Source organism: Periplaneta americana, chromosome 14 (assembly GCF_040183065.1).
Source record: "Periplaneta americana isolate PAMFEO1 chromosome 14, P.americana_PAMFEO1_priV1, whole genome shotgun sequence".
Taxonomy (NCBI): domain Eukaryota; kingdom Metazoa; phylum Arthropoda; class Insecta; order Blattodea; family Blattidae; genus Periplaneta; species Periplaneta americana.
In genome coordinates, this window is record NC_091130.1 from 149,960,170 (window position 1) to 149,977,811 (window position 17,642).

Sequence of the window (17,642 nt, forward strand, 5' to 3'; positions counted from 1 at the left end):
CGAGTTAATACATTTTGACACAAGTTAGCAACCCGAGTTAACTCGGGTTAATCAGGGAAGTGGTTAACCACTCTTTCTAGCACAGTTCCATTTCTTATTCTGTCTGTCCATTTCACACACTCCATTCATATCCACATCCACATTTCAAATGCTGCTAGTCGTTTATTTTTACTTCATCGTAATGTCCATGTTTCTGCATCATACAGAGCCACATTCCACACAAAACACTTCACTAGTCTCTTCCTTAGTTACTTTTCCAGAGGTTCTTAGAAGATGCTCCTTTTTTATTTAAAGCTTCCTTTCTCATTCATATTCTCCTTCTGATATCCTGGCAGCAGCTCATGTTACTGCTTATAGTACACCCCAAGTATTTGAAGTTGTCTACTTCTTCTTCTGTCTAATTTCGAATTAATATGTTTGTTTCTTTATTTTTCTTCCAATAATCGTTTCGGTCTTCGTGTTGTTTGCATTTATCTTCACCCCATACTGCTCACAGCTGTCATTCAGCTCCAGTAGCAATTCCTTAGCAACGTCTCTTCTTCTGTTAACAAAGTCAGATCATCAGCAAATTTTATGGATGTTAATCTTTCTTCTACTACCACCCGTCCCATGTCCTGAAAACATTTGTTCACTAAATCTTCCAAGTAGATGTTGAAAAAGGGAGTCCTTTTAGGGTACGTGAAAAGGGGCATCGTTGTTACACTCCTCTTTCTATTCCACTTCCTTCTGGCATTCCTTCTCCTATCCTAACTTTGATTAGTTCTTTCGTATAAACAATATTGAATGGCCTTCTCTCTTTTCAATCCACACCAATTATTTTTAAGTTCCCCATAAGTTTATTCCAATGCACTCTGTTAAATGTCTGCTCTAATTCCACAAATACCACATAAACTTCTTTTATCTTTCGCTGATTGTTCGCTGTAGTCATTTTCATCTCTCATATCTCTTCGCCTACTGACAGGAAATTCCTCTTCTTCCATCTTAGAATATAAACATCGATTCAGTATTTGCAGGGAATCTTCGCCTAGTGCGATATCAGGTTGATAGTCCTAAACTCATTACATTTCCTGGCATTATTTTTCTTTCATATTGGCTGCAACACTGTCCCCGTGAAATCTTCAGGCCATTCGGCATAATAATATAATTTACTTCTTGTCTTAAACCAAAAATGTTAGTAATTCGATTTGGATTCCATCAACTCCTGCTGCTTTCATGAGAAAAAATTGCCTACTAAAGGATACACATGAAAGAAACGTGGACGGGAGAAGAGGTCGAGGCAGAAGGAAATATGAGATGATAGACAACATTACTATATTATGGATTGTATGGGGAAATTAATAGGAAGGCGATAAGGAGGGAAGATTGGAGAATGCTGGGTTTGCAGTGAAAGACCTACCCTTGGGTAGGTCAATGAATAGATGACGTGGGAGGAAATTGTATGTAGATATGAAATAATGAAAAGAAGGCGTAAGGTAGAGCGAAACGTTGTCAATTTCATATTTTAAATAAAGTAGTAGGCCTAATCCATTATAATATGCCATCGATACTTCATTATAATTGACAAATTAACTTTATTAATCGTATATTATAAATAGTTTTCCATAAAACGGAAATTCAATATACATTTTTATGTAACAAAATTATGTATCTTGTTTCCATACCTGCAGATATTATCACATCTGTTTTAATTGAATACTGAATAACAAAAATCAGGTACATATAAATACGTATACATACATACACACAAACTCTATCAGGTCATATATGATCGTCATTTCTCAGTCGCGGCCACAATTTTCAACCACATCCCTCCTTCTGGAGCCAGAACCAATGACTTCGAGTCGAAGACAAGCGGTATGGGAGTTTTCTCAGACGGATGGACCTCGTATTTGGACAGCAAACTGATGAGGCCCACTTTAGTCTGCATCAGCCCGAACCTCATGCCTGTAAAATAAGACATGAAATTAGTTCACTTCTTTATACAGGGTGTGACTGATAAGTGGCTATGATTACACTTTAATATTACGTGCATGACACTGCCTATAGTTGAAACTTATAATCTTAGTTTGGTGCAGAATTTCGTAGCACTATTGTTCGTCATCACAACACTGCGTTGTTAGAAGATTGATTATTTGTCAACAGTAATCTCACTAGAGGTTTTGATTTATCTAGAGAAAATCAAAACTCGAGTGGGATTTAATTGACTATTACACGATTAGATGAAAGTAGGCTATATAAAGATTAGAAGTAACAAAGTGTACAATTAAATATTAATTGGCTTACGAAAATACAACTGTCTTCAAATGTATTATTGTACCATCTCAACATTACGCTAGATGGCAGTAGTGTTTTATGATGATGTTTTCTTGTTACCGGTATCAGTTTTGCCAACTATGGAATCATCATTGAACTCTGTGGACTGTTACTAGTCAAGAAGGCTTTGTTGGTTCAGTTTCAATTTTATTAAAACATTTGCATTCCATTTCAATCATCCGGATCCCAGTAATCAACGTCACTTGACAGATGATTTTCAATAAATCTTAGTATTAAACAATCTCTGTTACGTAACTATCCATAATATATAGCAGAAGCTATAACAAACATAACCTAAATAATATAAACAAGTGTTAGAAAAGTTTTAATTAGGGATGATGAAATAAACAAGAAACGTTTTAATTAACGATGATGAAATAAAAAATAAACATGGATAATTTTAAAAGAAACAGTTATTGAAAGTACAATTTTCAAATTTGAATGTTTTGGTGGTTCAGTTGATGTTATATTGGACGTGTGCGTAAAGGAAGTGAACTCGTTGGTGTACATGGTGTATCCCTCAACTCATTCAGGATTTCCGAATGGTGCTGTTCATATATGACCAGTGATCTTTATTATTTCTTGTTCTTGAATGCCAAAATGCGAGTCATATTTCAAATTGATGTGCATCGACTGGAGTGGTTTGTAATTTTCTGTTTTTTGACGGCCAGACCAGTGGAGTTTGAAATGTTGGCAAACAAAGAAACAAATGCTAGGGTAGTGATAAAAATAAACAAATGCTAGGGACGCGATAAAATTAAACAAATGCTAGGAACGCGATAAAATTGTGCGATAAGCGGCCATGATTGGTTGAAAGACGTCCTTTCGTACCGTTTTATTGGTCGAAAGTAGTGTGACGTAGTAAAAGTGTAATAGTCATTTTAATTTGTTATTTGAAATGTTGTGCTTGTAAATGCGCCTTAAGTTTTGCCCATATGAAGAAAGTTTGGTTCTGCTAATAGTGTGAGACTAACAGCATTGGAAATACTTTGAAACAACTTTTTGATGTTGAAATAGTGGACACAATAGTTCTATATACAAATCAGAGAGAATAAAATAAATTCAATGCACAAAATTTACTTAGCATCCTGAGATTTAATAATATCAACACGCGTGAAGAGAAGAAAGCCACTGATAAAATCGCTGCTTTTAGAAATATTTTCAGTATTTTTGAGACAATTTTAGGAAAATTACAATAAATTTCCAATTCGGTTGATGTGACTACTGAAGCTTGAATTGTGTTTCTAGCATACAAAAGTTGCTGTTTTAAAATGTTCTAAAACCGTTATATAAATATATTTATGCTCGACCATGCCGAAATGTAGTAATTATACACCTGGTAGCAGTCCTAAAGTACACCTATTCATTAAAGTTCAGTTTTTCGATTATTCTCGGATATGCAATCGAAAGATAACGAGGGAAACGTCACGGAGGCTGGAAATCCAATACTGTCGCAGAAGGTTATGTTCTGTTACTATAATAATTAGCGTTAATTGTAAATAATATTCAAATAAATTCAATTTGTCATCTCGTTTTTCAATTCTAAATCAATTTCTAGGTTATACCAAAATTAGTTCGTGTTATTCTCTACATCAAGGTCAATAACATTATTGTTCCTCGGAAAAAATCAATACTTTCGCGTCTGGGCACATCTCACACGAGCTATGTACAAGATCACTTCCGATCTTGAGTCAGATACAAATAAAATGATACTTCTGAATAATTTCAAGTTAGAAATATGGTCGAGCATAAAAAGTCGTATGAAACTTGCCTATAATGGTAATTAAGACGCTCGTATGAAAATTATGAAACTCGCTTGCGCTCGTTTCATAAACAAACATACTTGCGTCTTAATTACTATCATTATAGGCTCGTTGCATAATGTACTATTATTACAGTTATACTACAAACTTAAAGCATTAACAGTCGCAGTAGTGATTTTTGTTTTATTGGTCTGTAAGACGCTTTCAGAGCACACCAAAATATATTGGGTAAGATTTAAATTATTTACTTGTGTATCTTAAACACTTTAAAATAAAGTAAAATATGTTTAGATTAAGAAAACAGCCAAATTGTGTAAATAATGAATGGGGTGCCGAAATACCATACCCAGTCCTCAGAGGGGTAAGTTGTATGAGAGGTTTCTGGTGTTAAGGGCGAGGTTGTAAGCTGTGGAATTAAGCCACTCAAATAAGAGGCTGTTATTATTATTGGAAGGCCCACATTATGGACAATCGAATAATGAACTTGTAGATGATGATGTTGGTTTCTGGAACACTGCCAGTTCTTTGACGAGGATGACCAAGACATATAAAAATTTTATTGATAAGATAATTCTTGTGCAGAATTAATGGAGAAATGGTGAAGTGCTGCTACTGGAAATAGAGTTGTCCGCAAAAATCTTCCGTTTCTTTCATCACGCCGGGATTCGAACTCGTGTTACCAGCGTAGAAATCTGACGCTCTAGGAGTTCGGCTAACGCTGGATGATATTACGTATTGTACTATACAGAGTGGGACAAAATCGCTTTCCCCAAACACTTTCTTACATTTAACTTAAATTTGACTACACATTCCTTTACAGAATTGGTTAAAAATGGAGGCCCTGTTTCTCGATACACAATTCACAACGTTTAGACACTGATTTACAGATGGCAGAACATAACTCACAATTTTCACGAATGACTGTTCGATCATCTGTCGCAACTGATGCAGATCCTGCGGTTTCTGAGCAAAAACACAATTTTTCAGCGTCAGGTCGCAAGATCTGGGTGGTCATACTATTGTGCCACGACGGCCAATGGAATTCCTGGTTCAAGAAGTCCCTAATTCCTACACCAAAATGAGGTGGTGCTCTATCCTGTTGCCATATCAAATGTATATCGGGAAAACGAGGACTGTTTTCAAGACATGTGATCGGAAAAACAGTTGATGCACGAACATGGTTGTCAACCCATCACTTATTACATCAGCTATTCGTTTGTTCAAGTTATGACATCTGTATATGTGTACAAGTATGAAACTAAAAAGGAATACTGGGGAAAGCGACTTTTGACCCACCTTGTATATACAGTATATAATTGAGTCGCCTACAGTAAAACTGCACTTTCTCCAAATTATGAAAAATGGGGTTAAAGGTATGTTTCTGTGCAGGATTTTGCAGGGAATGTAATAAACTGCTCGTTTAGAGTTAAAATGGAAATTATCTATCTTAACTTTAGCAGTAAAATCCCCGTGTGGATTCTCACTGCACTACTTTTCGTCTTTTCTGACAAATCAGATTTTTGGATAAAGTGCAGTTTGATTCTAGGCGACTCAATTACAGCATAGTCCTACTCTTGTGAAATACACTGTACAATGTTGTACAAGTGAACACTACTGTGAACTGTAATCATTGACTAGGGTTCTTCTCAAGTTCCTTAGTAGCTCAGGCTGATCCGGAGTTAGATTTCAGCATGGGATGATTAACTCGTTGGGTTTATTCCGAGGTTTTCCCCAACCGTAAGACGAATGTCAGGTAATCCTTGGCGGCCTCATCTCGCCAAATACCATATCGATATCATCAATTCCATCGACGCTAAATAACCTAGTAGTAGATAGAGCGAAATGGAAATATAAAAATTGGAGATTTATCCTTCGAAGAGGCGGAAAAATTCAAATATCTTGGAGCAACAGTAACAAATATAAATGACACTAGGGAGGAAATCAAACTCAGAATAAATATGGGAAATGCCTGTTATTATTCGGTTGAGAAGCTTTTATCATCCAGTCTGCTGTCCAAAAATCTGAAAGTTAGAATTTATAAAACAGTTATATTACCGGTTGTTCTGTATGGTTGTGAAACTTGGACTCTCACTCTGAGAGAGGAACATAGGTTCAGGGTGTTTGAGAATAAGGTGCTTAGGAAAATATTTGGGGCTAAGCGGGATGAAGTTACAGGAGAATGGAGAAAGTTACACAACACAGAACTGCACGCATTGTATTCTTCACTTGACATAATTAGGAACATTAAATCCAGACGTTTGAGATGGGCAGGGCATTTAGCAGGTATGAGCGAATCCAGAAATGCATATAGAGTGTTAGTTGGGAGACCGGAGAGAAAAAGACCTTTAGGGAGGCCGAGACGTAGATGGGAGGATAATATTAAAATGGATTTGAGGGAGGTGGGGTATGATGATAGAGACTGGATTAATCTTGCTCAGGATAGGGACCGCTGGCGGGCTTATGTGAGGGCGGCTATGAACCTTCGGGTTCCTTAAAAGCCATTTGTAAGTAAGTAAGTACGTAAGTTGATACAGCGTCGTTAAATAATCAAGTAAAAATACTTTATTTCGTTTACGAGCGAATCTTTACTACGTCCACCATAGATTTAGCGATAGAGATCCCATGACTGAAACACATAGTATACCTGGTAGGGTTTATCTTGTCTCAGTAGCAATAAAACCAAGTCCGTTCAAATGAGGGTGGAGATTATAGGAGAGTTGTAAATTTTCAGGATTCCTTTCAAAATCTTGTTATTGTGCAGGCTACCGGAACTCAATTTCTTGAAAGACAAGCTCAGTGACGGAACTACACAGTACGAAGAGAGATATTTTGTAATTTTATTTTGCGCTACAGAATGTATCAACTGGCCCTTCCGCCACTGGATGGATGGACGGCATCGCTCCATTCCCCCATCGCCATAACAACACAGACGAAGTAAGATATATCTCCTTTCTCTCTCTTTTCACAGTGAGACAAGATACATCACACAGACTTCTAGTAGTTTCCAGTCCTCGTAAAAAATTTAACACTCACCGATGCAGATCCTGGGTCCCTCGCCGAAGGGCAGATAGCTGAAATGTGGTCTCTTGTTCTTTTCCTCTTCGCTGAATCGCTCAGGGTCGAACTTCTCGGGGTCTGGGTAGTACTTGGGGTCGTGGTGCAAGGCCATGACGGGAATCATTACATGCATGCCCTTCTTCATCACTGCGTTGGTTCCACTTAACTTGGTGGTTTTGGTGCATTCTCGAGTCAACGTCTGCACAGGCGGGTATTTGCGAAGGGTTTCTGTCAACAAACAATTTGATTAGATTTCCAAATACACACAAATACTCAAATGTCGGTTGTGAGAGATTTGTGGTGGGAATAGCTGTTGCAGAACCCACTTTATTTAAGAACTGTGATACTGAATCTGTACACCCTTATCGCCATATCATCATGTATCTAGCTTGCTGTGTAGTAAAAAAGTCTTCAAATAAGGACTTATTTTGTAGTAAAATATGTTTAAATTTTTTGTGTCAACTTATCCTAAGCAGATATAAAATAATTGTTTTGCTATTGTACAAAAATATGTGAGTATGTACGTACTTTTTTTAGGTTATTTTACGACGCTTTATCAAAATCTTAGGTTATTTAGCGTCTGAATGAGATGAAGGCGGCAATGCCGGTGAAATGAGTCCGGGGTCCAACACTGAAAGTTACCCGGCATTTGCTCATATTGGATTGAAGGAAAACCCCGGAAAAAACCCCAACGAAGTAACTTGCCCCGACCTGGAATCAAGCCCTGGCCACCTGGTTTCGCGGCTAGACGTGCTAACCGCTATTCCAGAGGTGTGGACTTTGTATGTATGTATGTATGTATGTATGTATGTATGTATGTATGTATGTATGTATGTATGTATGTATGTATGTATGTATGTATGCATGTATGTATGTATAGTCCACAAATGAAGCCACTTCAAATTTTATTATGATTGTTATTATTATTATTATTATTATTATTATTATTATTATTATTATTATTATTATTATTATTATTAACTTACTGTATTTATTTTGTTAGAATTCAGGAGACGAAAGTTGATCTTTTTATTCGGGTCTAGGCCTATACTAAATTTTATTTCATTCACATAATTTTTTTAATAATAATTGTAAATCACGAAAAAAAAAAAAAAACTGCTCCCAAAAGCCTCATATCAAGCTGATCAGCTCGGAAGTCTCCAATCAAACATTGCATCGGTTGTTTTCAAAGAAATTATTCCTCGAAAGTTAATCTCGAAATATCAAAGTAGAACCTATCTTAATTTTTTTCGGTGTTTCACAGCTTTGTCTCTTGACTTGCCTTCGTTAAGGAGAGAAAACTTCAGCAATGCTGGTTACGAGGAGAAGAAAAATATAATCAGTGAGATTTATAATGAATGGTTTTAGATCCCGAGCATTTGAATGGTATTTAAATAGTGAAACGTACAGGCCTGGATTCAAATCCTGATTGGTACAAGTTACCTAGTTGAGTTTTTTTTTTCCGGGGTTTTCTCTCAACCCATTAAGAAAAAATGTTGAGTAACTTTCAGCGTTGGACCCTGCACTCACATCGCTGTAATTATCACCTTCACTTCACTCAGACGCTAGATATCTGTAGCAGTTGATAAAGCGTCGCAAACTACTTAAAAACATATGCATGTTTATATGTTCCTCTGGATTGAATGACGCATACAATAGGCAGTTATAATAGGCTTACCTGTTAAGACTATAACAGACAGAAATAAATAAGATTAAGACAATTCTTGTGTCTTTCGATTTGTTTCTGAATAAATACCATACTTGCCATTTACAATTTTGTCCAAATACTCCATTTCAAAAATGGAGTCGTAAGTGATTTCGCCACCATTCTTCTCTAACACAGAGTTGATTTCTTCCCGCAGTCGTTTCTGTATGTCCTGGTTCACAGCTAGCTCGTACAAGCAGAACGTCATGGTTGTTGACGAGGTTTCAAAGCCAGCCAAGAAGAACACGAAAGCTTGTGCCGCTATTACATCCAGTGTTACTTCTGTTGAAAGAACACAAATCATTTGACTGCTATTTCATAACGAAAATTCAATTTTTTAAATACCTATGCCTATATAGTCTGATCGGAGTGATTGAATCGTGGATTTCGGGAAGATTATAATTCCAAAATTAATTTCGAAGTACCAAACTGTTTTCTTATACACAACCAAGCTGTCCAAGCGTGTTCGTGATGAAAATGATATTGATATGAAATTAAAGTAAATTAAAAGTAAAATTACTGACCAATATTTACAATGTAAACCAAAAAATATGATAAAATGGTTGTAGTAATGATATTCCTGAAATATTCGTCGGAGTTATGACATTTTTATAGGCCTACTTCGGAAGAAGGAAAAAAAGAAGAACAAATAAATAAAATAAAATTAAGCACAAGATTTATTTATTTCCACACTGACTATTAAGAGCTTTAGGACGACCCAGGTTCCTCTGGAATGGTCAAGTGCAAAGGGATCTAGAACTAATGAGAGGAAATATGACCACCGGAAGCTTGGAGGAAAATTGTGATGGAGGCCAAAAAAACTTCTGAGATTTGATGTGCTACAGTGATTGATTGGTTGATTAAGTACGTACTAAATTCGGTTGCTTCTCTTTTTCGGATATTGTACCTGACACAATTTTTTCATATAAAAACTGGAAAGAAACGTATTACATTCCATCTAGGATATAATTACTAGAAGTGTAGTATATTGAAAAAAATAAAATTATTATTTTCACTTGGAGACGGTAGGTTTATTATAAAAAAAGCTTTGTGTTAACATTTTGATCGCTAATTCCATAAAACTGTTTATGCTCGACCATGTCGACATGTAGTAATTATACACCCGGTAGCAGTCCTTTAATGCATGTCATTAAAGTACAGCTACTCATTAAAGTACAGGTGTTCAGCCAATGACAAGTCAGCTTACAGGTGTTCAGCCAATGACAAGTCAGCTTTGTACAGTTATAAAACCGCAAGTATCGACTTTACATATCGTTACTGACATACATAGATATGCAAAACCGTTTCCTTTTTCGGTTTATTGTGAATAAAAAAAATTCACGTTCATGTCCTACGCTTCCCGTTCTCGTTCTGGTTCTCGTTCCCGGGTTATTGTGGACCCACCTTTAACTAAAACTCTCTCACTACTGCTAATTTGTGAAGCTTACCAAATGGAGTGTTGCTCTTCAAATCATCGTCCTCCAAGTTGTACTTGATGTCTTCCTCCTCGGCCACTCCCAGAGTCTTGTTCTTCAATTGTATCAGGAGTTGCATGAAGTCGTTTCTTTTCACGTCGTTCTTTTCACGGTACTCCACAGTGTCCTTTACCATACCCATAAAGTATTTTTCCACATCTTTTGGAACAAGAGATAATCTCAGAAACCTAAAAATAGATGGAAATGCATTGGTGAATATTGTGAAAAATTTGGATTTATAAGAGGGTTTGAAAATCCTTCTACCCCATTTACGGAACTCGGCATCTGGATTACTCAAAGAGTTGCACTGAATTCCAAAGGCACAGGAGGCTATGACGTCAGTACTGTATCTTGCGAGAAGTTCTTTGATCTCTATCACTTCTTCATTTTTCGCCGATGTCTCCAAACATGTCTGAAATTCCTTCCCGCAGTCTACCAGTGTTCCAAACATCATTTTCATCTTCCCGGATGTAAACGTGGGACTCAGTTTCACTCTCAAGTTCCTCCACTTGGAGCCGGAGAGGGTAAATAAATGGGCTCGTAAGGGGTCATCCCTCTCGTTTATTTTCATTCCACGGCTGTAGAAGTGATCAAATTTCTTCACAAAGACCTCTTTAATAACTTCTGGGTCACGGACAATGAGTGCGGGCTTATCGAATCTGTATATCCCTCCAACTTTGTGTCCTTCGAATGCTTTGTAGAATTCTGTAATGAATCCTAAAACACTTTTGTTGAAAAATATCATGATTTGAAAGGTCCCAAATGGAACTGAAGATGGTAGCGTGGGAACACCAAGCTTCTCCCAGTATGAATGACATATTTTGAAGTAAACATAGATGGCGGCTAGAATGGCAGCTGAGATGGTTCCCAACTGCACGTAGTACGACTGAAATGCCTCCAGCATTCTGAAAAATGAAAATTATCTTTTAGATCAACCTATGAAACTTAGAAATCACTTGAATATCACAAAATCCTCACCTATAAATATATCAAAATATTTTGTATCATATTTTATGAATGAATTGGATGTGAATCAAAAGGTGCTTTTGATTTGTGTTGGAATATTCGATTTGGAACCGTTTTCCTCTGCGATATATACATAAATTCTAATATCACACATCGCACTGTGTGGCCCAGTACCATAGTTGCCTAAGCCACAATTACACTCAAGAAAGTTATTTGAAATTATATTTCTGTATTTAAAATATGATCATTTTGGTTCAGGGGGCATACATTTGATGTAGAGGACAGATGGGTAGTATCGGACATCGGGTAATATCGGACAGTGATGTTTCTTTCATCTACCACCAGATGGTAGTACCTAAGTGACATGGTTACGTTTCTGTATGCGACATCTGAACACTGCTACTACCATCTGGTGGTAGATGAAAGAAACATCACTGTACTACCATCTGGTGGTAGATGAAAGAAACATCACTGTCCGATATTACCCGATGTCCGATACTACCCAACTATCCCCTAATGATAATTCCTTTAACATGTTTATTAATTGCTATTGTATCAAAGTAATTGAAATACTATCATTTGGTTAAGAGAGCATCCGTTTTTGTTGCAAGGATAAATCATTTAACAGCTTCCTAAATTAGTCTTGAATACATTCTTTAATAAATCACTCCAAACCAATGTCAATATATCATGGATTGTATACAAAGATTATTTTTTGTGTTGATCCTATTGTGCACCATTGCTTACGTAAATAAAGCAAATTAAATTAACATTGTAGGCCTACATAAATATTATTTTGAGAAACACAGGGAACAAATATGGGCAAATAATTATAATTATCATAGGAAATCCATTTCGTACACTCTCCACTTTGTAAAATGGCTCAGATAACTCAGACAATGTAAATGAGAAACTCTAGTGAGCTCCATGGTAAAATACTAATTTTTACTCCATTTGTATTTTATTTTTGGTCCAGCAAAAATATTCGTCATATACGAAAACACTCTTAAAATACGGTTATGAAACTTTGATAATATCCTCCCATACACACTCGCATTAATATTGTAAATAAATTGTAGAAAATTGTAAAAAAAATTGTAGAAAATTCAAAATTGTAAACCTATAAAAATTGTAAAAATTCTAATTGTAATTGTAATATTGTAAAATTTCGACTTGTTCCACATCTTAAAGCTTCATTGCTAATGTAAGATCTGTGGAATATAATAAATGAAATTAAAAATCAAATGAAACACGAGACTGATTTCTGATTTTCGCTGCTTTATTTCATGACCAAATGAAAGTGAGAGATGGAATAATTTTACAAATATACACGCGGCACATATTAAGTATTAAATATTTCGTAAAGTACACATTTTCGAGATTACTTCATACAAACACAACAATATCTTTTTACATATTAATATTGATATGCATATAATAAGTTACAATGATATCCATACAGTGTATTCCAAAAGCCATGTTTATGTTGTGCTACAACTAAATGGAAATGTTTTTCGGAAAACGCTTGGACACGTCAAACAGAAAGACACTTTTTCACAGAAACAAACCATTCTTGATATCATTGTTGTTTTAAAACTGATATATATATATCGTGATCATATCGAGATTTTGTATAGAATAAAACTTGTCGCAAACATTTTAAAACAACTTTTGTAAACCATAGTTTTTTAAAAAATCAGTAATAAACGAGATATTCCGATTTATTGACTTAAAGCATTGAGTTGTGCCTCCGGTTTAGTATAGAGCTCACTGGGCGAAGATAACAATCAATGTCGCCAATCGTAGTACATGAATATACCTGCATTATAGAATTCAAAATTTCATCCCCGTCTAATGATTGTAAAAATCACTAGGCTGAGCGAGAAACTGGTGGTACCGGTACTGTCAATTATAATTTATACTTTATCTTCATCACCATCACGAACAAATTATTTATCGATCACTATCGATTAGCAGGAGTAACACTGGCAACACGATAATTAAATACCACATACCAAAAACTGACAGAATTTTTAATTGAAAACAGACACAAAAAAGAAACTAAAGTCCACACCTGTGGAGTAACGGTCAGCGCGTCTGGCCGAGAAACCAGGTAGCCCGGGTTCGAATCCTGGTCGGGGCAAGTTACATGGTTGAGGTTTTTCCCGGGGTTTTCCCTCAACCCAATACGAGCAAATGCTGGGTAACTTTCGGTGTTGGACTCCGGACTCATTTCACTGCCATTATCACCTTCATATCATTCAGACGCTAAATAACCTCAAATGTTGATACAGCGTCGTAAAATAACCCAATAAAATAAAAAGAATAAAAAGAAACTAAATTTCTAGCACACACCATTTTAATAATACCAAATTAGCAATTAAATGGCTATTTTCTCAAATAAACCATAATAAAGAAACAAATTTAGTCGAAAAAGAACCAGGTTGGCAACACTGGAAGTAAGTTCTGAACTGTCAGACAAGTTAGACTCTGTTCAGAATATGGGCCTCAGATACGTGTTCACTATCCGGCGATGTGGTCACATATCACCGTCCTTCTCCAGTCTTCCGTGGTTCCGACTTAAGGAACGTAGAATTTTACATTCTTTGTCTTTACTGTTTGGAATTCTGCACACCTCATCACCAAATTACTTTTTATCTCTAACCACGATTTAAATACCAGATCACTTATCTGTGGAATTCCTTATCACAAAGTATTAAGGACTACACGATAATAAACACTTTTAAGAATAGATTAAAGGATTATCTGATTAGCAATTCAATGCAATTGCCTGAGGTTTAATGGCCATTGATTACACGGCAATTTCTTTTCTTAGATATTCAACCTGATAATTCTAAAATAAATATGTTATACTCTTTTTGTAGTCCAATTTCCTAGTATTATTTTTAAGTATATTAATCACTTTATGTACATGTACAATAGTATGAGTAGATATTTTAGCGTACAATGCTGACACTAAACAGGGCATCATTGTGGACCCCACGATACTTTTTGAAGTAGAATGTCATCAGTCAGCCGAGGTCCACCTTGAGAAGAAGTCGATCTATGAGTCTACAGTCAACTATTTCAAGCTGAAATATGCTTTAATTCACGTTGAGGTATTCGGCTTGCTCATAGGTGCTCGAGGGACTATACCAGCTTTTTTCGAAGAATTTCGACGGCAGTTTGCTCTGCCAACATCTCTGAGGGATGACATTGTGATAATTGTGTTAAAAAATCCTGCCAAATCTTAATTAATCATATGTGCCATATTAATAACAATTGTAATTTTTCACGCCCTTTTCTTTGTTTTCCTTCTTTAAAATTTAATATCTATGTTTACATATGCATAATATTTTTTTTTGAGGATATACTGAGTCCGTAAGGGCTACCCTCAATGGGGGGCAGTTTACTATTATTATTATTATTATTATTATTATTATTATTATTATTATTATTATTATTATTATTATTATTATTAAATCTGTCGCTCGGTTTGTATTTTATTGTCTAATTCATAACTCATGGTATTTTACTGTTTAATTCGTAACTCATGTATACTATATGAATTTCAAGCTATAGTGCATAGGAAACTAATATTTCTATAAGAAATCCATGTATAAAATTTTATTGTCTAATTCATAACTCATGGTATTTACTGTTTAATTCGTAACTCATGTATACTATATGAATTTCAAGCTATAATACATAGGAAACTAACATTTCTATAAGAAATCCATGTATAAAAGATAGAAAGTAGAATTTCATGTAGCTGGCCATATGTAATAAATCAGTAGACCTTGTAGAAAAGAAGACTATCTACTGATTATTATTGCCAACTTATCATACATGATACTTTAACAACATATCATTACGTAAAGGTTACTTTTTGGTCGTACAGAATTTATCTGTTATGGTAACGATGGTTATTAGAGGAGAAAAATTCGCTCCTGCGCTGGGGCTCGAAGCCGGGTCCTTGGTTTTATATACCAAGCGCTCTAACCACTGAGCTATGCCGAAATTCAATCCAGAACACCGGATTGAATCCCTCTCCTCCAGTGTTTTCCCTTTGTGGCCTTACTCCATGTTCGACATAAAAAATTAAATTGTGGTTTATTTAACGACGCTCTCAACTGCAGAGGTTATACCAGTGTCGCCGGTGTTCCGCAGGAGTTCTCTTACATGCCAGTAAATCTACTAACATGAGCCTGTCACATTTAAACACACTTAAATGCCATCGACCTGGGTCGGGATCGAACCCGCAACCTCGAGCAAAGAAGGCCAGCGCAATACCGAATACGCTACCGAGGCTGACTTCGAGATATATATGTTGACATATATGTTAAGTCAATTGTCATTAGGATATACAAGGAGCGCACTCAATTGAGTGACTTGGTGGCCGGGATTCCACAGTATTATGTACTGTATTAACCAACAAAATAAATAAAATAGATTAATATTTGCCTTACTCTCTCCAGCAATATCCTTAATACTTCTGCCGTTTTCAAGGCGTTGAATGATATTTACTTTGTCAAAAATACTCAAGACTTGAAAGCGATTGTGACATGATGTCTTACCGGTATGCTGAGTGCTTGGATTCTCGTCACAACAGACCACGTTGCACTGTCTCCAGCTTTCTTTAATTTCAAACGCATTTCACTAAATCTAGGGAGCAGTGTATCAGAAAGGATGCAGGAAGAAATAGACTAAAATAAGATTTAATTTTGTGTAATGGAAGATATGGGAAGATATAGAGGATACCGTATGCAGAAACGTGAGGGAAACCAATACCTGAAAGTCATATGATGATTTTTATTTTATTTTAGTAGGTTATTTTACGACGCTTTATCAACATCTTAGGTTATTTAGCGTCTGAATGAGATGAAAGTGATAATGCCTGTGAAATGAGTCCGGGGTCCAACACCGAAAGTTACCCAGCATTTGCTCATATTGGGTTGAGGGAAAACCCCGGAATAAACCTCAACCAGATAACTTTCCCCCGACGGGGAATCGAACCCGGGCCACCTGGTTTCGCGGCCAGACGCGCTAACCTTTCCTCCACAGGTGTGGACCCGTATGAATATGAATATGAATAATTGTAACAATAATAATAGTAATAACAGTAATAACAATAGTAATAAATAATAATAATAATAATAATAATAATAATAATAATAATAATAATAATAATAATAATAATATCTGAGAATGTTATTATCATTATTATCATTAGCCTATTATTATTATTATTATTATTATTATTATTATTATTATTATTATTATTATTATTATTATTAGAATAAAATACAAATATTATAATTAATAGTGAACTGATAGCAGCCAGTAGTTTACCTTGAAGTCTATTCACGAACGTTCCCAGTCTTGGAGTAGCACTTATCAGCGAGCCTTCACTGATACAACTGATGTTTTTCTCAAGTTTATACGAGCTCATATTGGAAACACGACATTTATATCACGAACTGATAAGCTGGTCACTCATTCTGATGAAGCAGTATTTATATTTTACTTGCAAACAATGACTCAGGATGAGATGTGTTATTATTCGCTGGTGTAAGTCCGTGGACTGATCACCTGATTTTTTCCCCCGAGATTTTCCTCAACTAAGAGGCGAATGTCGGGTAATAACACGGCAAATCGCCAGCCTCATCTCGTTATCACCAATTTTATCGACGTTAAATGACGTATTAACTGATGCAGCATCATTAAATAACTCACTAAAATAACGTGCGTTATTTAAATCGTTGATTAAACTACAATGGAATGTGTGATTGCAAAGTAATGAAGGACATACCTGATTGCAGCTTTTGATAGTAGGTTTATACCGGGATATCATTTTATTTTTAATAACATTCCTAATATTAACCTTTGGATTAACGGTTGAGAACCGGAAACACCATTTGCTACCCTCTTCCACGACCGGAGTTTGATGATACTGGTGTAAAATACAATCAGATTACTTTACTAGGTATAGGAGGGAAGAAAAGTAGTTCATCCATTTACGTAAACTAGGAAATATCGCGATTTTGAGTTTGATAATTTTCATTAGGTTTTTCTTTAATCGAAATACAGTACAGTATTAACGATAACTGTTTTTACTCACGAACTGAGCTGTCCATGCGGACGTATTCATTATGCAGTGTATATTATACTGTCTACAGCACATTAGCATACAATATAGAGAGTGAACTTAAATTTAAAAATAATCATAGTATGGATATTTAAACACATTTAAAAAAATGGTGGACGTTCATTTCGATAGAGGCTTCAGTCCTTTTGTACACTTAGCGGCAAAAAGAATGAGCCGCAGACAATTTCTAAGTTCCAGAGACATAACATTGCGCA

General features: G+C 35.7%; 1 protein-coding gene across 1 annotated transcript; it reads right to left on the reverse strand.

Annotated features, from left to right (window-relative positions):
• Positions 1-1,527: 1,527 nt before the first annotated feature.
• Positions 1,528-16,760, reverse strand: LOC138713845 (probable cytochrome P450 6a14). The gene is made up of 5 exons (XM_069846301.1): positions 16,632-16,760; positions 10,287-11,218; positions 8,899-9,120; positions 7,110-7,361; positions 1,528-1,944 (listed from the first exon to the last, which is right to left on the reverse strand). Exons 2-5 carry the CDS (start codon positions 11,215-11,217, stop codon positions 1,772-1,774), a joined length of 1,578 nt encoding a protein of 525 aa, XP_069702402.1. The 5' UTR covers position 11,218; positions 16,632-16,760; the 3' UTR covers positions 1,528-1,771.
• Positions 16,761-17,642: the final 882 nt, after the last annotated feature.

Excerpts from the sequence above, each read along its gene's own strand:
- LOC138713845 (XM_069846301.1), bottom strand. The coding sequence starts at position 11,217 with ATGCTGGAGGCATTTCAGTCGTACTACGTGCAGTTGGGAACCATCTCA. Across the intron at positions 9,121-10,286 it reads GAAGAGCAACACTCCATTTG|AAGTAACACTGGATGTAATA; the intron begins GTAAGCTTCACA and ends TTCTTTCAACAG. Across the intron at positions 1,945-7,109 it reads GGGACCCAGGATCTGCATCG|GCATGAGGTTCGGGCTGATG; the intron begins GTGAGTGTTAAA and ends CTTATTTTACAG.